Genomic DNA, 24,380 nt, shown 5'->3' with positions numbered 1-24,380 from the left:
CACAGTTGGCAATTTTCTGGAGCTGTGGCTTTTCCAACGTGTTCATTAGATCGATAAAGACGTGGAGTGAGAGACATCAACTTGGAATCTGTTCAGCCGTAGAATTAAAGGGAAATGGGCATGTTCGTCATGATCAAGCAGATGTAACTGATGGGTAATTATTCTCTATTGATCGAAAAAACCCTGAGCTGACTACATTTCATCATTACAGCGTTTGAGCCAGAGGCTTCTGGGTAGCAGTGAGTAGAAAATGCAGATGGGGTGCGCTGCTGGGTGGCATGTGGGATAATTTTACCACCGTCCTACTTTTCCCTCACTCTCGCTTCCCTCCGAGAGAAGTGACCCAGCTCATCTTTCTCTCGTCTTTCTTTCCTCTCCTCCTTTGATTCACTCGCATTGGCCGTGTCTAATAGCTGAACTGCTGCGGAGTAACACAGGTGCATTCGCGTAACCTTGGCCTGTGCTCACTGTGTCTCCTCAATCCTAAAATGCCAGTGGATCATGGCAAAGTTTTCACTATTACACTTTGAGCCCGACACCTGCAGAGGCTTGCTCTACTTTAGTTTTTTTTTTTTTTCCCTGACAGGATGGAGCTCACCTGAGGAGCAGCGATGGTTAGGGCTGTGTTGGCCAGTTCTTTATCCTGCGACTTCTCTCGTGCCAGACGAGCTGCATCTTTCACCTCCTTAAACTTCTCTGAAAACTTTTCAAAAGAGGACAAATGATAAAAATGTTTCAGGTAGAGAAACATAAACAATGCAGCACTTTGGAAATGCGCAATGAGTGAAAAGTTTTTAAATAAAAACACAATTCCTGAAGCATTTATCACTTGACTTCAGGTTATTTTACCTGGTGCAGCTGTTGCTCTGTAGCAAAGCCCAGACCGTAGACAGTGTTGGCCCTGCTGTCGGCCCACTGACCAAACTTCTGGGACGTCTTGGTAAATGTCATGCTGGGTGTGACGGTGCAGTTGATAATCGCCTACAGACGCAGAGACAACAGAGATGATCGTCCCTCCAGGTTTTTATCATATGAACAAAGGTGTGTATCTGTATTTCAGCAACAGACACATGAAAACAGACGAAACAAAACACTTAAACTGAATAATTAGTATTAGTAGTATTTTTCATTAAACTCCTTGTTTTTACTAACATTTCACTTAATTGCAGACACTAAAGACCTATAACAACATCTGTACATAGTGTCATTTTTAATGCTATTTTTTTATTCTTGTGCTGAAAAAAGTGCAAAGATGATAAAATAATGCAAAGTCCAAACAAGTACAAGTAAAGTTTTATAGATTCTACTTTACCGATTTTTACTTTTTCTCCATTTTAACATATAAGGAGAAAGTTTATTTAGAAATGCAACATTTCCGTAATGGACTTTCATCAGTCATCTATGCATTTTTTCTATAACATGACTTCATTTTCCTTTGCGCTTGTCTACCTAGTGTACATTACACAACACTTATTTTTCCATTTTAACATATGAAAGGTTATCTAACAACGCCACTGTTTTGTAGATAAAGCTTTTTTAATAAGAACATTCACATTTTCAAACGATGGATTGCTCCTTTTAAAAGGTACACAGCAATCAATGACAGAAAGTACACATCAGAATTTAAATAATTCATTTTTCTATTAATAATTTTGTATGATTATTTGAAAACTGCACTGCACTTCAATGTTTGCTGAAATATGACACAGGAAAAACATCTGTGAAGCGTTCGTTTTCCTCTGGGATTTCTGGCAACTTTTATCAAGCAGCTTCTCCGTTGAGACATGTTTATTCTCTTTTTAGTTGAACATGATCAAAAACCGCAGCTCTGCCACCTCACTTATTGTTCGCAGTAAATTCAGAGCAGAGGCACATTTATAAGATATTCTGGCAAAGAGAACGGGCAGCAGCAAAGATACACATCCACTGGGTTCATCACCTCATTCTCAGGAAAGTGGCTGAAACCTCTCCCCTCCCCTCCCAGCAGTCCTATTTGTAAACCTTTTTACGTCATCTCCAGTATTACAATAATGGAGCCGATTTAAAATCCCAGAATTGCAGGGCAGCGGCGGCTTAGGAGGAAGCTTTTTTTCCTCCAACAAATGATTACATGAACCCTGAAGTCTGCGTTTCTGCGGTGACATGTTTGACATAACATGTTGGACGGTGGCGGCAGCAGCAGTGAAGATTACACTGAAGCCAGACACCAGTCCTGGCAGGATTGGGCTGCTGACCGAACAACTGCCACCCCGCCCCGCACTGCCTTCTGGGAGGCAGAAATGTGGGTCAGACCAGAGGTGTTAAGAAGAGATCAGATAGACCCCCCCCCCCCCTCCCCTCTCCTACCCAGCGCTTGTTGTGGCCTCTTCTTCATAATCTAAATCCACAAGCCAGCCAGAAGCACGACCAGGCTGCTGGTTTGTTGATACAAACTATGGCTTTGTTAAGTGCATATTTCTTACAGATTTTGTGGTAGGAGGATGGTTGGTGAAAAGGAAAATCGATGTGATGCTGATGTGAGTCCTGTTTTGTTTGGCCTGTGGCTGTGGCTGCAAATACTGAATAGCCTCTTTTAATGACAAGGCCACCATCTTCACTCCAATCACACAGCATGAAATGTTTCATTATCAAAACTTTGTACACTGTCACTGTTATTATGATCATCATGATTTTTTTTGTTTTTATCACGGTCTTCCACCTCACCTTGGTCCCACCCACGCTGATGATGCGGTAGACATTGCGGTTCGCATCATAAAAGAAAGACACGGAGACTGCATGCTTGCTGGCGGGGATCCAGTTCCTCTTGGTGGTGGGGTCGATCTGGAAAACATGGGCCCGGGCGCTGAAGATCGGCTGCTCCCTGGAGGAAGAAACGCAGGGAGATGATAGTGAGATACTGAACCGCAGGAGATGATTTTATTTAAAGCAGCTGAAAACTTGGTTTCAAATCTTGCATATTTCTCTATAACCGTTTATTAAATATTCAAGATGAAAACAACTGTAAAAGTTCAAGTTTGAGAGAAAAAAAAAACACCCTTGTGTGTTATTTATTAGGAGTTTAAGTCGGATCAGATTTGATTGACAAACTGTCATCAGATTTTGATTTAAATATTGATTATTGATTAAGTATGTGACATGAACTTTTTCCAACGAGTTTCAAACCAGGGACCAGAAACAGATTGAGAAAATATTTGATAATTTTAAGGCCTTTAAGGCGTCTAACTTTCCACGCAGGCCCACTCACAATGGTCTATAAAAACTAAATTTCATGTATTCAACCTGCCAAGTTCATTTCATACCCAGCCTTGTGTGAATGTAGCTTAACTTTTTCCATACAGACCCATCATTATACAATCCTGCCTAAACTGTGTCCGTCTTTTGCTTGAAAAGGAAATCCTTCATTACTTTCGTAACAGGGCATCCGTCTGTCTGTCTCTCTCTCTCTCTGCCATTCAGGGACAGATGTTGGAACCATCCTCTGGCTTGCTCCCACACTTTTTCCTGCGTCATTCACCAGCCATACAGAGCTGTGACTTAGCTGGAATATGATGTTGACTAAAACGCTCTGAACCTTCTCCCGAGTCACTCACCCTCCACTCTGCTCCTGCCAGTATTTGCAGAGATGTATCCAGGATACGAGGTAAATATATCAAAGCAACAAAGTCACTAGTGTTGAGGAACCGTTTAGCCACTGTCATGTGGTAGGAATAGCAAGGCTGCTAAAAGAAGACTTCCTTCTTTCTCTTCAGCTGGTGTCAGAGTTTGTTCATTGACAGCACTGAGTATTCCCACACTTTGATATAAAGTAAAGCACAGTACAGATGACAAAATATGAAACTAAAAGTCAATGTCACTCTGAAAGTCACTCAAGTTAAAGTGCAGGCTGTCAAACTGTTAGTGCCTGTTTTCTTCTTGGTACAAATTCCTATACAAACCAATGCAAAGTGTCTCTATATTAAGATAATAATATACTATTATATTATAACTGTAGTTTCCATTACTGTGACAAACACACCAAAGCAAAGCAGACCAACCACTACTATTGAATCCACCCTCTGGACATGAATTGTCAAGGAAGTGATCTGTATAAGCAGCGTATATATAGCGTATATATATACGTAACCATGGTAACACACATGCCCATCAGCAAGTAAGTTACATGGATTTTCCCTAATTTAACAGTGAGTGAAACGTAGCGGTTTCCACCTGTTTGTTATTATTCGTAACACGCTACAGGTCCAGTTGTAGTTTTGATTAAAAATATCACAATGAATCATTTCTTCATGAGCTTTTTGAACACCAGAGAAGAAATCAGCAGATAAAGAGCAGCAACGTGCTGCATAACTTTCATAATATTAGATTCTGTTTTTCTCATTATAATGACAAACTGAGCAAATTTTTATTTCTATTTTTTACAGCAATACGCTGCCGTACTAGATTAACATTCAAGGATCAATGAAGTTATTACAATTCATCCTGAGGGGGACATGATTGTCTGTAAAAGATTTCATGGCCGTTCACTAGTTGTCGAGACATTTTGCTCAAATTCACAAATGTGAACTTAGCTGTGGCATTTAGTGGCACTAGAGGAAAATGTCTGTACAATTTTTCATGGCAATCTATCAAATAGTTATTAAGATACTATTGTCATCATCATCAACAGGACTCAACAAACACACAAAGTCACTGTGATTAGACTCAAGAAAAGAAGCGTTATGACAAGAGGCTGCTGTTCTTCAGCCTTATCTTAGCTGCTCGCCTCATCAAAATGTCGCCTGAAAGAGGTGCTGAGTTAAAGTGTGAAAATGGCAAAAAACCAGGACACTTCTTCTTCTATGCAGTATTGTAAATTGCTGTGGCTGTTCCCAATAGAACTGTATTATTTTGGCGAGTCATTGTACATTTATATCTGACCCCATTAGTGACACAAAAATCCAATAAAAGTCTGTGAGTGTGTGTCTCTCACTCTAAGAGATCATGATATAAAAAAGAAACAACATGATATGGAGTTCATATACAATCTTCAATCACACACACAGTGTTTCAAGGACTGGCTACAAAACAAAGATGTTGATATGAACAGAGGGCATTTCAACGGCCGACTCACTCCAGTCTGATAATAACCCGCGCCATAATTCTCCTTCTCATCTCACAGTAATCCTCCCTTAGCTTCTACAACCACTGTTACTGATCTGATCTGAGGTCTGACCGGGACACGACACTGGGATGAGGGCAGTCTGTTTGAAGCTGGGAGTGAGATTTGTGCTCTGGCTTTCTAGTGATATAATTCAGCCATCATATTAGGATCATTTTAAATTTAAAGTTTATATATAAAGTATATGAACAGACGATTAAAGATGAAGATATAAAGTATCTGCTTAGTACTTCTGATGCTAGTGAAGAGCTGACATACTATTCATTCTCCAAGCTCAAACAAGGACGCAGTACAACTTAAAGCCATCTTAACTATTTAAAGGTGCATTGCAGCAGAGGCCAAGATATCCTGACTTTTACTCCCTAGTATGGGTCAAGCATCAAAAGTGCGGGATACTACAATTCCCAAGATGCAACTCAATAGCATCTTTCATTAGACCCTACCTGTCTGTTAAATGCCCTCATCGTTCAAACTCCATGCTGGAGTTTATAATTCAGGTTTTCTGTCAAATATTTGAAGTCTTAAAGTCGAGATGAATTGAAAAATGCCTTTTTAACCCTTTTAGATCACATCCCCAGTGATATTGTGTGACTATTTTACAATATATGCCAAAAAAATCCAAAATCCAATCATGTTTTCCTCCTGTAAAACAAAATATGAGTGTGCTTACGTAGGCTTGAACCGACCAATTTCAACCAATAATATTATGACATCCATCCATCAATCAATCTTCAACTTTTAGCGGCACAGAGCTAAGACACATTATGACACGCCCACTTTTCAACATTCAAATCAAATTCCTCCCAACGCTTTGTCCTACCTGTCTACAGTTTCACTCGTCATGATGCAGAAATGAGATACTCTTGAAATGCCGTTTCATCTGGACTTGAAGCCTTCCTCAAAATAACCCTGATGATATCATCAGGGTCAGACTTTACAAAGCTCCTCTCAGAGCCACAGAGGACATTTAGACAACTGTTCACAGGTTCATAGTGATACCGCTCACCACAAGTAAACGGAATTTGTTGTGTTAAATTGGTGGTGTGCCCTTTAACCACAGAAGAAATTCAGCTGTTGAATTCAAACTATATATTACTATCAGAGGAAATCACGTAACGCACTGTAAAGATACAGTATTTTACTAGAAAATGCAAGGTTTTCCAGAAAAATACAACATATTTTTTGGACTATAATTAGATCTTCAGCAATTGCTTTTATCATCAATTAATTTCTCAATTAATCGTAATAAAATGTCAGAAAACAGTTTAAAAAAAAGCTGATCACAATTTCCTGAAGCCCAAGGTGATAACTTCAAATTACTTGTTTTGTACGACCAACAAGAGAAAACCCAAAGATATCCACTTTATAATCATATAACGCAAAGAAAAGCATAAAATCTTCACAACTGGGAAGCTGGAACTAGCTAATGTTTGAATGATTAATTAATTATCAAAATAGTTGCCAGTTAAAAATTCTTTCTATTTACAATGATGGTTATTTGGCTTGGAGGTCAGAGCTTTTTATTTATTACTGTATCACTGTGTTTTGTTGTTCCCACACATGTATGTGGAGCCCATATTACACAGAATGAGGTCAGTGACAGAGACGCCAAACAATAAAACAAGATGCACGATGAAGCATCACTCAATTCATCGTTCCGTCCAGAAGGGCAGCGGGGAAAATGTCCCCACACTCAGTTATGAAGTCAGTCTTTGACCTTGCCTGAGGTTTAGTGTCTGTGGTCTCCTACTGAATATCAGGCCTCTGATAGGATCCACCAGAGCTACGATCCAACCAGAAATCAAACCTGCAACCTCCTGCGGTGGGGTCGCTGGTGGTTCACAATCAAGACTACATGTTTGAACAGATTGGCTGCCAGTGTGTGTGTTTGTGTGTGTGTGTGTGTGTATCGGTCAGCGCTTGCTCTTTCCAGTGTGTGAAAATTATTATTCTGTTAACTGGTCAGCATCTTCAGTCTCTTGACCTTCATCCTCAGCAGATGGATGTGGCCTGCAGGGCTTAATGGGGGTCTCTAAACATAAACAGAGCCTGATAGTGATTGGATGGAGGTCCGGGCTGCACCTCAGGATGAATAACTCCACTAATTCCCACCACAATCTACAGTATCCACAATCTGCTTTACTGGGTTTCTCCTGTCACCCTCTCAACTGATCTTTCTAAATCTTTTATACCACAGCTGTTAAACATTAGAATGACAGATTTATAAACTGATGCAAAGACTCTTCCAATCCTCTATACTGGCTAATGCTAAAAAGAAACAAAGTGGCTGCTTGAAACGATTCACTCTTGAAATAACGCACCTAAAAAGACAACAAGGCAACAATATCTGATTTCAGCTTGTCTGTAGCAGTTTACGTCTGTCCTACTACTGATTAATACTCCAAATTGTAAATCCTTTTTAACCAAATAATAAAAAAATATGATTACATGGTACTATTGGTGACTAGACACATATTTAACAAAGCAGACAGTGCACTTTCTACAATAATTGGAAAGAAATTACACTAATAATGCCTGCCATGCTCCATTGTACGATCGCTCCTTCCTCCTTTCTTACTTACAACTTGAAAGAGAAACATCCTATAAACGCATTAGTAAGAATTATGGATCAAATAATGTGACGGCCACGGGGAGGAAAAACATTACAGAAGATGATTGCCTTAGATTCATCAAGTCTGAAATCTAGAAATGAATCTGTGTTAGTGCAGAGCTGAAGAGGAAAGCAGAACATTGCTCCAGATGTGCTGCAGAGCAAAACAAAACAAAAAAACCACAAGAGGAGTGATGCTTAATTTCTGTTACCTTAATCTAACTTTCTAACTATCTTTTGTTCTGAAAGCAAGGTTTGTTTGTTTTTTATTTGCAGGTGTTTGGCATCCCAAGGTCACAAGTACAAGAAATGAAAATGTCACATGGAAAAAAAGAAATAACAAGGACAAGCTCATGTTCAAGATGTACTTACCTTTCTCTGTGGTGAGGATACATCTTACAAGGAGACTGAGGCTTCTTTTCTACAAAAAAAAAAAGAAAGAAAGAGTTGAAGCAGTGCATCCATTAACCCAACAAGTATTTGCACTGGGGCCAAATTCAAACAAAAAATGGTTAGAAGAGTTTGTTCAGCTCATTAACAGCAAACTATTTGCTCTTAATTTTCACTTTGAGCCTGATTAATTGTGCTCCTGAAGCAGCCTCACTCACCCCATGTCGGTGTGAAACCTTCTTGTGTTGTTTCTGAGATGAATTCCGCGCTGAAAGTGCCGCTGTCTCCTCTTTCTCTGAGCTTCCAGATGCTTTATTCTCCAGAGGGGGGGTCGTTCACTGCAAGGCGCCACACCACAGCCTGCTGCAGCACCGCGCTGCTTGCCCTGGTCACCGGAGTCCGGCCGGACACCTCTGCGGAGCTCGGAGAGTCAAAGCCCGGCGGAGGCAGAGCTGCTGACCTCGATGACTGAAGTGACCGCAGTCCCGTCTGTGTGCATTTTGCGGCAGTGATGAAACAGCTGCTACTTCTTTATTTCTTTCTTTCTTTCCTCTCTCTAACCCCGTCCTGGTGGTCGGAGCTCAGCTTTCCTCTCTCCAGTTTTCAGCTCTTCATCCAGCCGGCTGCTCGCATTCAACAGTCTGACACAGCCGGCAGCAGAGTACCACCTGCTGGCTCTACGGGCTCCGAGCACCGGCTGCAGCTGTATGTGGCAGCGAGGCAGAGAAACTGTGTCAACCTGCCTGCAGCCAATGAGCCTGCATGTGTGCATACTGCCAACTGGATCTTATAGGTCTGCTTGTTGCTGCCAGTTTAAAGGCTTAATGAAATATCGTCCCGAAGGAAAAGTCATGACCTGAAAAAGACGCCTTAAGTTAGTTATGTTGCAGCTTTTTCAGGGACTATAGTTGTAATAGAACAAGAGTTGTTCTGGCATGCCCTCACATAGATTAAAATAAAGCTTCACATATTAATAAATAGGCAGCGTGTCAATCTATCTGCGTGATGAGTAAAGAAAAAGTATTTTCACCCACAAGAGAAATAAAACAGTGAAGTCACTTAGGGGAGCAAAAAGAAGCAAACTTTAATTTTCCAGGATTATTAACAGGAGAATATTTGTGAGCATAATTTTCATAACTGTCAACCTCAATTAGTGGGCAGAAAAAACAAAATGGAGCAGCCATGTGGCCAACACAAAACTTCTTCATCTTTATTTTCAGAATTTTCAGTTCTGAACAGCAATAAAGCCAAATAAAGATGATCACAGCAACAAATATAGAGGAAAACATCCAACTCAAAAAGTTACCGTCTAGTCATAGGACATGCAAAAACTATATGTGTTGGTAAAAGATAAGTTTCCTTAAAATATGACATTTTTAATAATTAGACCTGAAATATGTCAGTGATCAGGTGCAGATAGCATGTAATGGTGTCCACATCCAGACAGGATGTTACATAAAATAACAGCACAGAAATAAACAATGTTAAAGTTCAACAACTCTAATATCTACAGATACTGTAATTCATACAGAAAGGGAATATAAATATCAGTTTGATGTCCTGTAAAGGATGGAGATGCAACTATTGCACAGTTATTACAGTTAGAGTTGACTGTAAAATGACCTATAACTGCTAGTAATTCATTATTGTGGGAAGATGAACATGGAATTTATGACATGTTTTACATAAACATTCAAATCCTTGTGGCTTCTTTCTGACTTTGGCAGTCTGAGCACTTTCAGCAGGTGTGCTCTGTGAAACTGATGGATGAAACAAACATTTTAGGGGAATATCTAAAGTATTTTAGGGTCAACGTGAAGGTGGCTGCATTCTTGACAACCACCACTGTTTTTTGATGATGACTAGATATTTCAGTCAAAAGTTTGGATCACAAGGAAAGCTTCTGCTTCCTGATCCAATACTGATGAAAACAAGCTGCGTGGAAACTTCACAAGTGTCCTTCCAAAGAATGTGAGATGAGAACAACACATGCACACAGTACAGAAACACAAAGTTTACCAAAGTTACGAAACTAACTAACTGTTGTGTCTTTGATGTGACGCACTACTACTTGTGACAGTTTTACTCTTTTCTATAAGTTCAAGATTGTATGACAACAAAGAACAAAAACTAGAGGAAGAAAAGGTGAAAGGGCATTTTCTAGAATCTACAGCCTAAACAAAAATTACATTGTGTCTAAATAATTTGATATTTTTGTGCCAAATGTAGTGCACATACATCATATAACCTCTGAACTGGTAATCAGTGGACTTTCCAAAATGCATCTTTCACCACAGTCCAACACGGTGAAATCTATCACCAAGTTTGGTTCAAAGATGGGAAAAATTGTACTAAAGCACTTCCAAGTTTTCATCATTCTTTGTAGTGGGTGGTTTTATCAGGTGCTTCACACTCAACTGACAGAAAAACTCATCATAAAGAAATGATGTCATTGTTTACATGCTTATTGACTTGTGACTTTTTGGGGAGTACTGCCCTCTTGATTTGGCTTATTAGATGCATTTAGCTCTTTATGCTGATGATGATCCGTCTCTGCTAGCTCTACAGGCCTCAGGGTCAACAGTGAATCAGGAATGAGGCAAAAAAATGACAGCTTCATTCTGTTATAAGCAGGTTATGACGCTTATCTTTCACTCTTTTGTACTACTGAAAAGATATATTTAGAAGAGCAAAAACAAAATTGTCTCACTAGCTGCAGATCCTTGGAGCACACCTCCTCAGGTCTGGAGACAAAACTGTTTTTTTTTTTGTTTTTTTTAAAATATATTTTCAAGAGCTAATTCCACCACTTGTTCTTTGCAGACCACCTTGAGAAAGACAGCCCACTACACTAGCTTACATCACTGAAAACCTCAATGAAAACAGCCTTTTTTTTTTCTTTTTTTTTTTTAAAGAAAACTTTCCAACTCAAAGCTGAGAAAAAAGTGAATGATCTGTGCCTATGTGATCCTCAAATTTCATTTGATCTCTTTGAGGCACAACACCACAAGCACTTTTGAGTTCACTCGAATAGCCAGTGTGTTCACACTCTCCTCTCCCAGATGCTTAGATGTGACCAAACGCAGAGCCTCGATTCAAGCTTTGAGTTTTAAAAAGTTGCCATATCAACTGCTTCAAGAGTTGTGTCCCCTGTTTGTTTTCTCTCTCTCTCTCTCTCTCTCCAAGTCACAGAAGACATCCTGTTGAGTTAGCTTGGAGGACATATGTGTGAGACACCTCTTCTCCATCTTTCTCAGCTTTTGGAGCAAGATTTCCAACCATACTGCCTGGAGATCCCCGAGGGTTCAGGGGCATACGAGGGACCAGATGACACAGTTGCCCCCCTCCCCCCTTCCCCTCTCCAGAATCGTTTGAACCTTCCACCCTCCTTGACCTGTCGAAGGTCTCGCCTCTCCAACTGCGCTGCTCCGTCGACGACAGCTTTCTCCTTCGCCATGTCTTCGCGTGTGAGCAGCAGTGCCTTCGCTCCTCCACCAGCCTCCCACTCTTTCTCTCTTGCTCTCTTCCTGTCCAGCTCTACTCCCATTTTTGCTCTCACTCTTGTGATTGGTTGGTTTCTCACGGTCTCTCTCCTGTTACTTTCACACAGTGGTGCTTCGGTTGTAGCAGTGGAAAACGGGTATCCATGTTTGTTCTTTTTTGTTATTACCCAGATTAAAATACCAATGAACTAAGCTTAACACAGGCCTAGCTCCTTTCAGGCAACCTGTAAGACAAAGAAACAAATATATACTGTTATTTGAGGAAATATTCATTAGTCTTTTCAAAATATTACAAGATACTTTTCATCAGTTGTTATTTTTGCTTTAGTCTACTGTGGAATTGCTTACAGTCTAGTACTGGGACAGTCCAGTCACACCACCGTGTTGGTAGGCCCGCTCCCCCTGGTAGGTGGAGTCCTGGGACAAAGCCACATCAATCTGGGACTTGAACTCATCTCCTAGGTAACTGTCCTATAATGGGACAAACAAAAAAGTGGAAGAGACCAGTCAACAGATATTCCTTCATTCCTTTCCAGTCATAAAATGAGTAAGCCTTTTAAGACAAGATGAAGTTTGTACTTGAAAAGGAAAGCTGGACAAACATTTGGAATATATGTGCAAGCAGCCCTGGCGTTGGGTAGTAACTGTTATAAATAAACAGACCACAAACAGTTTACACAATGAGACAGCACAATGAACAAACCTGTGAGAGTTCAGGCTGGGAGAGCCCAGGCTGGCTCATCTGTGACGGCTGGCTCATGTTGATATAGCCCTGGGTCAGAGGCCCCTGGGAGAAGGGCTGGGAGCCCAGGTCCTGGCTGGCCTGGCTGCCACTCATATGGCCTCCATGCTGTCCTCCATTCCCTCCACTGTGGTTCCCCATGTTGCCGCGGTTTCTTTGACGGCCACCTCTAGTGCCACCACCTCCTCCGCTGCCTGCCTTGCCTTTCATACCGCCACCACGACCTGCAGAAAAATTAAGTTCGGTAACACAATTTAGAAAGTGTTTCACAGCAGCTCTAACTGAAGAATATGTAAGCTTTTAAGAACTATATTCTTAGCCGGGCTCTTACAGCTTCCTGTCTGTCTCACCTGCTGTGGGTCCGTTGACCTGTCCCATGTACCCAGGTGGAGGTATGGGGGGCATCACTAGGTTGAAGGGGATAGGGATGTTCATGGAAGTCATGGGACTAGGGCCTGTGCCAATCATACCAATCTGGTCGTGGGTCTGGAAATACATGTTGGATGTACGCCCTGCAGAGAAAATATACTCTCTTTTAAATTGTTTGGCTGTATGAGGAGCTCGTCTTGTCACAGGTGAACTTAGAAAACACATCAAACCTGTCTGCAATAAACTAGCAAAGTCAATATATTCAATACCTTCAGGGGGTTTATTAGTAAAAAAATGTGTAACATTAAGGGAGGTTTGTGTGTTGTATGAAGAACCGCTCACCGTTGCTGCTGCGGTCATAAACAGATCCAGGAATGAGGGCCTCCCTGGCATCATACATGGCTGTGCTCATGAATCGACCCCCCTGTAAAAGCACAAAACAAGCAACGCTAATTTACAAGACGTCATTATTCTTCAGATTCATTGAGGCCTGTTTTCGGTAAACTCCTCATCCTAGGTAGATAAGTAAATTTGGAATTGCATCCCAAGTCCTTCCCATGTCCCACTGGCAAAAAAATAATCGAAACCCAGTAAAGACACGCTGATTTCAGCAATCTGTATGCTGTGTATAAAATACACACAGTCACACACACACATACTAAACTCACAGGGTTTATGGTGTTGACCAGCTTGCGAGGCTTGCTGAATTGCATGAGGCTCTCCCTCAGGTTGTTTAGGGGGCCTTCGACCAGGACCTTCTGTTCCTTGTAGTAGTTCAACAGGTGGTTCCACAGGGGCTGCTTGGACAGGGCCTTGGGGTTTCCCACAATGATCACACCATACCTACATGATAGAAGAAGATTATAATTATTATCAATGACTTAATGATTGAAAGTTATAAGTAGTCATCATAGTGATGAAACCAAGCTAATGTTAGGGACAAAAATCCCAGAGAGGATCAAAGGTGTTGTTGTACCTGGCCCTTGTGAGTGCCACATTGAGACGACGTGGATCATTGAGGAAGCCGATGCCCTGGTGCTCATTGGCCCTCACACAGGACAAGATGATGAAGTCTTTCTCTCTACCTTGGAAAGCATCCACACTGGCGATCTCCACCTCCTGCACAAACAGTGAAGAGAAATTTGTGGATGACTCAGCATTTAGGATAATATATATATTTATTGATTGTGAGAAATATTTTGGTTGTACTTTCATCACAAATTTAAAAAAAAATAAGATAAATGACCACACAGACTACAGGTTTTTGAGGCTAATTTAACCTTTTACTCTATACCTAACATCTCAATGGATTTAAGGAAATGAAACGATGATGATGATGTGTTTAAGTGCACAATTTGCACATTTAAAATGAAAAAATATTTGTCACTATACCTGGTACAGTTTGGTATGGAGGGAGCCGCTGAACTGCATGTACTGGACCAGGTAAGACCTCTGTCCCTCATAAGGGGTGATGATGCCGATCTGATCGGGTTTTGCTCCGGCCTTCAGCAACCTGGTGGTTATTTTCTCCACATTGGCTGCCTCAGTTCTGCATAAACAAGAAGGATGACATGAGACAGAGAACAATTATTTATGTTAACATGTTACAGAACTTAATTATGTTTGACTGACAGTACACACATTGATGTGATGTCACTGCAAAGTGCCACATTCAGGCATATGGCTTAATATGAAATGGAGGGATAAACATAAATATTACGTCAACATAATGATAAAGCAAGTTGAAACCTGTTGAGATATGATGTTCCAGAGCTGGCGATTTCCTCTTGGCCTTGGGTGACATAAAAGAACATCGGCTTGTCAGGCTGCGGCCACTGGAAGTCAAAGCCTTTCTTCACACGGTCCCCTGCAGAGAGACAAAACAAACATAACTCAGGACTGGTGATGAATAGAAAAGTACACCAACTAACTTGGAATAAGCCTGGATCAGCTACAGGCTTTATGTGCATTTATCTACCTATTACAGACTGGTGACAAATTAAAGGAAAAACCAACATAAAATGTCTTAGTAAGGTGTTGGGTCACCACGTGCCACCAGAACAGCTTCAATGTGCCTTGTCATTGATTCTACAGTCTATGAACTCTCCTGGAGGGATGAACACCATTCATTTAACTGCACTGTCTAACACATAGGTCCAAAATCTCCCATAGGTGTTCAACCGGGTTGAGGTGTGGTGACTGTGAAGGCCACAGCATATGATTCACATCATTTTCATACTCATCAAACCATTCAGTGACCCCTCATGCCCTATGGATGGGGGCATTGACATCCTGGAAGAGACCACTCCCATCAGGATAGAAATGTTTCATCACAGGATAAAGGTGATGACTCAGAACAACTTTGTATTGATTTGCAGTGACTCTTCCAAGTGGACCCAAGCCATGCCAGCAAAATGCCCCCCAAAGCATAACAGAGCCACCAGATCCCCTCACTGTAGGGGTCAAACATTCAGGCCTGTACCGGTTTTTCTTTTAATTTGTCACCTGTCTGTTTGTGCAACTATGTGCATTATGACTGCTTCAAGAATTATTACAGATACATTTTTAAAAAGAGGTTGAAATACAGATAAACCAAACCTACAACAACAAACAGTGCTTTAAATACCACTAAGGTGATACAAACAAGAAACTGTAAAACAGAAAGAGAGCTGCATGCAGGAGATGTGAGGTAACTTGGTCTCATGTGTTCTTCCCAAATTTTCAAAATGGATTTATAACGGTTTACAAGATCTGACAGGATCACTGGACAGTAAAGTCCTTTTTTAAATTGTCAACTGTGTGGGGAAAGTAGTCAAGGAAAAGTAAGGCAGCGGCATCATGTTATTAAGTTGCAGGAATGTAGAGGGCAGTTTCAAAAGGGGAAAGCCATAATTGAACATCACAAAATTAGATTTCAAACAAAGTTTCTTTTTGTCTCACCGGCAGTGACTCCGTTCTGCAGAGAGCCCTCATAGAAGATGTTGGAGGGGAAGGCGCTGAGGGCCGGGTGCATGCGGTACTGGACCTGCAAACGAATTGGCCGGATCCCCAAAACTACCAGACGCTCAAACAGAGACTGGGAAAGACCTGCTTTAGCTGCCTTCTTACACATCACCACAGGGCCCAGCTGGCAGTGGTCACCCACCAGGATCAGCTACAAAGAAAACACATCATTTAAAAGGTTAAGAGGACAAATGATCAAGACAAAAAAAATTGGGGTATAACAGCACTTTTTCCATCATGATAAAGCTTATAATTAATGGAATAATAGACTTAAGTGGATGAACATAAATGTGATATTAACCCCGTCAAAGACAAAAGTTGCTTCCTTAGATACATAAAGACATAACTCAAACAAGAAGGAACTGAGCTGCTTTAATTCTCACCAAAATCTCCATAATACATTAAAAATAACCAGTAGTGCTAATAAGGTTGTTAATATTAATGCACTAATTTGTTAATATTTCTATATCAATTTACTTGGCTTCAGAAATATCCCTGTGCCCTTACCTGCTTGGCCCCCAGGACGACAGGCACCATGCACTCGGGTTCAGTGGCCTGGGTGCTCTCATCAATCAGGATTGATCTAAACTGCATCTTGGCCAGACGAGGATCCCCCGCCCCGACACAAGTGCAGCAGATCACATCTGCATTCTGGAAAAGAGGGAAAAAATAAAATAGATAAAAGCATTTTCATAACACAGTTTCAGTGGGCCTGTATGAGTTAGAATAACAAATCATTAGATGTTTAATGACCTTTATATCTTAGTTGATGTACAACTTTGTGACTAGAACTGTCAGAAACAGATAAATAAAACATTTATCAGCACTTGTGGGTTCAGTGACACTAGTCTTCATACCATAAGCAGCTCCCTCTCAGCAGTGCGTCTCAGAGCCCTGTAGCGCTTCTCGTCTGAGGAGGACAGCTCTCCAGTCTCGTCCTTCAGCTGTTGGAGCTTCTGAAGTTCTGGCATACTGTGGGCAGAAATCATTTCAACACAGTTGGAGATCAGTGTTGTGCAAATATTCATCAGTAACAGATTGTATTACTAAGGGGGGTCTGGATTCATTTTATTCCACCAGTGACTATATTTGTACTTCCTGGATTTCCCTTTGTTGCTACATAATGTTAACTCCAGCCAATGCTGCTCAGTAACATTATTTTATAATTTTAAGTTATAAATCAGTGCTGGGACAACCTAGCACCTTGTAGTTTTTTAACACGCATCTGATTTAAGAAGTGAACACAAGTCCACCACACACATAAAAATGTCCTGCAAAAGTAAGTTGTCCTTTTAAAGAACTACTTTTGGTAATAGCTGGTCATGTGTTACCTGTCCATGTTGCGGGTCTGGTTATGCAGAGCCAGGAAGGACACAGGAGAGTCGATGGCCTCCCTGCTCTTGGCACACAGCCTCACCACTTTAAGTCCAGTCTGGTGGATCTTCTCTGTCAGCTGGTCAACGGCAATGTTACTGGGAGCACACACCAGCACCGGCCTGGAGGGACACAAGTTACAGTACTGTCTTAGGCAAAATAACATGTAGCCAACTCATTCTTCAACAAGAAAATCAGTTGATCAAGACATGTTTAAATATGTTAGTTGTAATAAATTACCTTTCAATGAAAAACTTACAACTTACAATTATATCCTAAAAGCCAGATGTTCCATTTAATGTTGAATAAATACTCACATTCAAACTAAATACCAATAATTAAATATCATAACTTAGATGCACAAATATTGTCCCAGCCTGTACATACAAAGTAAACACACATTGACAAAAAAGTCAAAATATTTGTATGTGTCTTACCCATTGCCCTGTCTAGCCAGGTGATACACGATAGTGGCAGAGGTCACCGTCTTCCCTGTGCCAGGAGGACCCTGGATCAGACTGAGGGGACGCTGCAGCACCGTCTTTACAGCATACACCTGCATTACAAATTACAATTACAAAGCCCATCCATGTGAACCCTGGGAGGCCAAGTCCTAAGAAGCCTCACGCAGTCACTATAAAAAAATAAGTTCACATCCCTTAGATTAACCCCAAGATGTGTGATTTTGTGTGATTTAAGTGAACTCAATCTTTACACTGTGTGTCATCTCTGTCATGTTGTGTGTGTTGTTGTAATGAAGGGTATAACTTCTCTGATAATGTATTACCAAAGTCTATAAATAACATCGTTTGAGTTGTCTTCTCTTTAACTTACCTGGGAGTGGTTGAGGTCAGGTAGTCCCTGGGCAGTGAAGCGTTTGGGCAGCTGACACTTGATGACCACGTCCTCTACCTCATGTCCCAGCAGTTTGTGGTAGATGTAACCAGACACTGACGTCTCATCCACAGCAAATGTCTTCAGGGCACTCTGCATCCTGGATGAAGAAGACAGAAATATTGAGATAATGTTCTGCACTAAATCTGACTCATCTTTCAGTGGGTTAAAGTAACACATTCATACAATTTAGTGAAACACCAAAACTTCTTCAAAGTTGGCTGAATATGTGGAATGGAATACTTTGCAGTTCAAGTACACTTTAGCTCCCGCTTACACTAAATCATTAACTAACCCTTAGACATGAAAAAAGATTACATTTACGTAACAGATACATAAAGTACAAAGCCAAAGATTGTTTTTTTTCATAATTAATGGGCAGATATCGAAGCAAGAGACAAGAACAAGTGTGTGGCTGTTTTGATTACCTGTCAAAGGAAGTGGACTTCCACACAAAGTCGACCTGAAAGTTGTGTGGGATCTCCACTGGAGCCCCGGCACTGCTCCTCAGCTCTATGGCGATCTCATCACCATAGTCTGGTACAGTGAGTGAAGGAAGAGGCAAAACATTTGACCATATAACTGTAGTTATTCTAACAAATTATTCTGCTATGACAATGTGCCTAGTCTCTAGTCTGCTTCATTTAACCATACCTTTAAGTCAAATATTTTAAAGGTGCTGTCAGTAACATTTTATTGCAATCAATAGCATTACTCATCTGTTACCTGAATGGCTGCTGACATTTTAAGCTTTAGAAACAGATAAGAGCCTCTGCATTTGGTTTTGCTTCATTTGTGCAGCGTTTGTAAGGTGGAGAGAGTGTTGGAATCTGAAAACTTTTCCACACAGATGCAGGGCTGACATTATATTTATTAAATAACTTATGTAGCGCCTAAGAAGCTAACATTGGCTACATAAGATAATGTACTAGCCATTTGTCAATTTATACAGGAATCAAGTACACAGATTAATCTTTGAACATCCGACAGGCAAATGTGTGTTTTTACTGCTAGCTCAGTGTAGCGCCACCTCATCTCAGTCACTTTGTACTTCATGGTGGAGTTATTGATATTTTTCAGAATAACATTTATAAACGGTGGGTTAACACACTAACAATAGTTCTGATATATAGCCACGGGTCTTATTACTGGAGTACTGTTACCAGTTAACTAAAAGATGGTAAGCTGTAGAAGCCAAATCTAAATATAGAACTTGCTTTAAAAACCAGTGGGGACTTAGGATGAGGACACAAGTCTGCAGATGTTATTGTAGTTTCAGACGTCTGCCACTAGATGTTGTTAAAGATCCATATTTTACTGACAGCACATGAGAAAACGACAAATTTAGAGGCCAACATGCCAGTGACAAACTTTTTTTAATACCCATATACATTACGGGTATTTGGTTTCATGTTAGATATTATCTGTATTTTAACTGTTATAAGGATACTATCAGGGACTTTGATGACATGTCCAATGCCTTTCCATGGAGGAGCCAGGTCTCCTTTGTACCTCAGGCAAATTTCATCTCCCTGCATCAGTCGCATATCTGAAGGACAGCACATAAGACAGACACAAAAGAAAATAACTTTGTGTAAATACGCAACAGTGCATGGTGTAAAGATACCAAAGCAACAGTTTCAGAATAATTAATATCAAAATAAATGTAAAGAACATGAAATTGGAATATTTGTTTTTGACACCAAGAAGAATGCAAAGTAAGAATAACTTGAAGTGGAATCACAAATAAATACCTGAGTCTGTCTTGGGGAGGGTGAAATAAGCAATCCTCTTTTTGTTCAGACCCAAGTCCCATCTGACTGTAATGTTGTCTTGAGTCTGTTAAGAAGCAACAATAAAAATATGTTTAACACTTAAAGGTCAGCAGAAATTTCCTGTTGTCAAAATTACTATGGACAATAAAAAAAAACTTTAAAATAATTTTATTACATAATTAAAATACAACATGCATGACTGTAACAGCTTCCCTTTACATGCAGTGTGATTAAAAAAACCCAACTAGAGCTTAAAGGATTTGTTCATTATTTTAATCCACATGAAAAGAATTGATCGCCATTTTGATAACTAATAATGATTTAACTTATTTATCAAGTAAAAATAATAAACATGAGGCATTATTTAAATGAAGGACCTGGGACTCTTTGAGTTTCTTATCATAGTCAGCCTCCAGCTTCACCAGAGGACCAAAGATGTTCTGGTATTGGTAGGCATCCTCATAGCGGAGCAGGACGTGTTGGGGCTCCTCATCCACACCAGGCTTCTCCAGGTCCTCCAAGGTTGCTGTAGGATTTTCCTGCCAAGCAGAAACAGACACACAAACGAACAATGAGTGACAGATTAAGATGAAGATATAAAAACAAAATAGAGTGATATGAGAGTTGAGTGTTTTCTGTCAAAATGCTCAAAAAAAATAGGAACTTAGGCGTTGAAACTGATACTGAACGGAGAGTAATGGCTCAGAAAACACCAGCAGTAGAGTTATTTGCATCACACCCAACTGTATGAATACGTTGAGTGAACAATATAGATAAGCCTTCGCTGAAATTCAAGTTATGTGGGTTCAAAATATTTACATATAGTTATGGGTGTGTGCAAACACCTGACAGCTGCACTGAAAGTACCTTCCAGAGTTCCTCGAGCTTGTTGATTTGCTGAGCAGTGATCTGGCGGGCCCTGAGCTGCTCCTGCTCTGACGGGATTTTGACCAGCCAGGACAGGAAGCAGCGGTCCTGAATGAGAGGCTGCCACTGCGAGCTGTCCCAGTTGATGTCTTTCAAGCTGCTCTGGCTGGCGCATGGCTGCCTGTGGTACGACAAAAGCAAAAATGGCAAATGCTAGGAAATTCTATATTCATTTTGATTACCCTCATCAACAGGGAGATCAGGGTGATCAGCTACATAAAAGCACCTTTACCTGCACAGTAACACCACTACTGAGTCGGCCTTTGCAGGGATGAAGCCCAGCAGGAAGACGTTGCGACAGCCACAGTTGTAGCACTCCAGCACAGTTTCCCCCAGAGGGCCGTCTTTATGCAGGGTCACCTCCTTGGACTTTGCTCTTACCAGATGGTTTACAATGTGGCTAAAAGTTAAGAGAATGACAATGAATGCACCAGGAGGAGAAAGTGAAAAAGACTACAGACCTGTGTTCAGTGAGGATGTACTGTACACTATTGATTCACCTACAATCAACATGTCTTGATTTATTTTATTTTATTCAGACTCGATCAAAATCAAACATCACTGCAAGAAGAATTCAGCAAAAAATATTTCTAAGATGCACTGAGGAGTTACGATGAAAACTGATGACCCCAGAAACCAAAAGATGTTAGTCATCGGCTACACTGATATAACGTAATGCATTTTTGATAGCTTTTGATAATTTGTCAAATATGTGTTTAGTAAAACAGTTTTAAATACAGAGGCCAATCAAAGGTCTATCACATAGCAACTAGCAAGACAAGTTCAACAAAAGTTTAAGTGGTGTTAATGGGTTCACATCATTGTCAACTGTGTTATTGTGTGTTTATTGCCTTGAGCTATCCAGCTACAGTCACGCATAACCTGTACATGATTGATTCCTTCTAACGATGCCTGAAAGTTCAGCTACTGTATTAACTCCATCAGACAGAAGAGGAAACCTTGTGAATATAGATGACATTTCTCTGATTTGGGAAAAGAAGAATATCTTGGTAATGTTTTACCTATTAAAGAAACATGTGGCTACTTAAAATTACGATTTCAAAGACATAACTTTGGATTTAAGTAGCATTATATTAGTCTAGGAGGCTCTTTAAAGTCAGAAAACATAAGTATATTAAATTATATTTTTAACAACATATCCAAACAATAACTACACATTTCTAACCAAGGCTTCTGAACACAGCAGAAACTCATTATTACAGTAACAGTGTACTGTACTCCTGCTATAAGGATATGGTATCTGTAAAATGATTCTTCCCCAGTTAATGTAGCATCATCAGGTAGGGTCAATAAGAAAACGGATAAGTCACTATATCTTACCTGCCAGATGTGTTTCCACGGCCGTTGCAAAACCACTTCTTGCTGGTGTTGCAGTAGACCACACAGGCTGGATCATGAATCCCACAGTAACTAAAATAAACAAGAGTCATAATTGAACCTGTTTAAAATATCATGCTTCAGAGATCAAAACAAGAAAAATAAGCAAATAATGTGTGATAAATTATCACCAGCTTGATTCAAAATGGATTTATTTCAGATTATGCTACACAATCTTTGGTGCCACAAATCTGTGCAACTAAAGTAGTGCAGCAGTCCAGTTTATAGTATCTTTATAGCTGACTGCAGCTGCAGCTCATGCACAGTACAGTGATTTTTCATTTCCCATTTTCAGGATTTAACAAACCAGAGTGACTTACACTTGCTGGAATATAATTTAAGAAACTGAATATGCATATTAATGTAAACAATTTGAAAAACTGTCAGTGTTTTACAAAGAATTTGACAATTTTTGAGAAAATCTTCCTTTTGTTCCCTAAGGAAATAATGTACCCAGATTGCCTCTAGATTTTAATTAACATGCCACTTGGTTCACTAAAATACACACTTACTGAGTTGTCACATAGCCTGTCAGATAGTAGTGAAAAAGCTGCATGCCTAAATTGCCTAAATCACAATGTCTGGATTGTAAATTGCTGATGTGTATCAAAGTTCCCGCCTGATTATTTGTTTTCCAAATATGAAAACATTGGAAGGAAGAGGGTGGAACATTATAAACAAAATTGAGGCTCTCATTCTGTCCAACAAACTTTGTTTTCACAGCAAATTATCTCACACTGAGTATTTATCTTATCTAGCTGAGAAATGGAGTATCTGACGTGCCAGACATCCCCAACTGGACTTTTTATGGCACAGCCAAACTACTAACAGCTAACTTAGAGTTAGGCAGTACATGAACTGTGATTTGAGCAGAACAGCACTGCTGAAGATTATGTGCCATCTGCAAAATAGGGAGGGTTGTGTGTGTTGCACATCAAGGACAGCATTTGAGAATGAGTCCCAAAGGACACAGAGACCACCTTAGATACTGGTTTGAACATGCAATTTTATCCCATTTTAACCAGTGAAGTGAAGTGGACAAGATGAATCTAATATAAACCAAATATAAAGTCTGTGTGGATATGTGGTATGGCATTAGAAGCGTAAATATTCCCTGAATTAAATTACGTGATTAAATAAGTAACTATTTATATAATAAGTTTCCCACTCTGTTGACAGCCACAGCACCAGTCACATCAATCTTGTCATTTACCTGCAGGCATGCACAGGAAGATCCTTGGTATAGTAGGTGTCCTCCTCATCCTCCTCAAAGTTCAACTCCGCCAACAACTGACTGGCTTTAACCACAGGGTCGTCTCCATTCTGCAACACCCCGTCAGGACCATTAACCTGAGGAGACAGATGTGCAAAATCATGAAAATGAACTGAAAGTTTATGTCAACCCCATAGAGAGTGAAAGCGTTCTGTCTCAGGATTACAAATAAAGCCTTACATGGTCATATATTTCACTTGGAGTCCGACAGTCTGGCTGTCATATCAATGTTGCTGACAGCAACATCAAAGCCTGTGTACATGTATCTAACAGCTAGCGCTGATTGTATTTAACTGACCTTTGTGATTGTTGCTATTAGTAATGGATACTGTAAGTATTTAGTACATTTCAGTTCTAGTAAGTATAAATATGGGCATTCATGACCGCACTGGCACGCTGACAAATCCCTGCTACTCTTATTTGTACGGCAATAAAGTCCTAAATCTTGACATGGTAGCTATTCTCGGCATGCTAACTCTGCTAGCTCGCTAGCTAGCATGCTAGCCAATTAGCGGGATAAAAGCATGGCAACGGATGGAAGGCGTCATCATGCTAACCAGCTACCGTTGGCTAATTCACATTTTGTCAACACAGTTGATATTTTTGACTCATGAACCTGGCTGTCCAGCTGACTCTGGGTTTGGCCCTGGGTCTGGGTCTGGCTCGGCAGGGTGAAGTCGGTGAAGTCGTACTCGGAGCCCTGGGTGTCCGCTCCCAGCAGCTCGGCTTCCTCGGTGTCCAGGAACGTTAGAGTCTGCGAACTCGGCCCATACGCCTCGACACTCATGTTTTTTTGCCTTCTTGTTAACGATATTTTAATAAATATTTCACAAAATGTCGCTATTCAAGAAAATAACGAATAACGGAGGCAGAGTATTAATGGGAAAACGAGAAACAGGAGGTAAGAGAGAGCTACAGAGAGCCTCGACTGCGGCCGCGTTCCGTTTGTCTTCTCCCCCCGCTCGT

At 40.5% G+C, this 24,380-nt stretch overlaps 2 protein-coding genes across 4 annotated transcripts in view; both read right to left on the bottom strand.

Moving 5' to 3' along the window:
• Positions 1 to 8,459, bottom strand: part of LOC121908155 (homer protein homolog 3) — an 18,225-nt gene extending 9,766 nt beyond the window's left edge. For all 3 annotated transcript variants that reach the window (XM_042427929.1, XM_042427931.1, XM_042427930.1), the window contains exons 1-5: positions 8,375 to 8,459; positions 8,139 to 8,187; positions 2,704 to 2,860; positions 850 to 981; positions 599 to 703 (exon numbers count right to left, since the gene is read on the bottom strand). In XM_042427929.1, coding sequence (XP_042283863.1) covers positions 599 to 703; positions 850 to 981; positions 2,704 to 2,860; positions 8,139 to 8,161 — 417 coding nt within the window. In that variant the 5' untranslated portion in view covers positions 8,162 to 8,187; positions 8,375 to 8,459. The remainder of the gene's footprint in view (positions 1 to 598; positions 704 to 849; positions 982 to 2,703; positions 2,861 to 8,138; positions 8,188 to 8,374) is intronic.
• Positions 8,375 to 24,380, bottom strand: LOC121908152 (regulator of nonsense transcripts 1-like). Its single transcript, XM_042427925.1, has 24 exons — positions 24,031 to 24,380; positions 23,355 to 23,491; positions 22,085 to 22,174; positions 20,976 to 21,143; positions 20,684 to 20,864; positions 20,194 to 20,355; positions 19,796 to 19,880; positions 19,492 to 19,590; positions 18,470 to 18,578; positions 17,982 to 18,141; positions 17,585 to 17,703; positions 17,105 to 17,269; positions 16,631 to 16,745; positions 16,281 to 16,424; positions 15,711 to 15,924; positions 14,520 to 14,637; positions 14,163 to 14,319; positions 13,747 to 13,889; positions 13,439 to 13,613; positions 13,113 to 13,194; positions 12,752 to 12,913; positions 12,363 to 12,625; positions 12,008 to 12,130; positions 8,375 to 11,883 (listed from the first exon to the last, which is right to left on the bottom strand). Exons 1-23 carry the CDS (start codon positions 24,199 to 24,201, stop codon positions 12,011 to 12,013), a joined length of 3,339 nt encoding a protein of 1,112 aa, XP_042283859.1. The 5' UTR covers positions 24,202 to 24,380; the 3' UTR covers positions 8,375 to 11,883; positions 12,008 to 12,010.

The sequence above is a fragment of the Thunnus maccoyii genome, chromosome 12 (genome assembly GCF_910596095.1).
Source record: "Thunnus maccoyii chromosome 12, fThuMac1.1, whole genome shotgun sequence".
NCBI lineage: Eukaryota > Metazoa > Chordata > Actinopteri > Scombriformes > Scombridae > Thunnus > Thunnus maccoyii.
The sequence above is the reverse complement of the archived record's forward strand: the minus strand, read 5'-3'. Positions and strand labels throughout refer to the sequence as shown.

Coding starts and splice junctions, on each gene's coding strand:
- LOC121908152 (XM_042427925.1), bottom strand. CDS start 24,201: ATGAGTGTCGAGGCGTATGGGCCGAGTTCGCAGACTCTAACGTTCCTG. Junction 16,746..17,104: donor CAGACCCGCAACATGGACAG/GTAACACATGAC, acceptor TTCTGCCCACAG/TATGCCAGAACTTCAGAAGC. Junction 14,320..14,519: donor GGAACATCATATCTCAACAG/GTTTCAACTTGC, acceptor TTGTTTATGCAG/AACTGAGGCAGCCAATGTGG.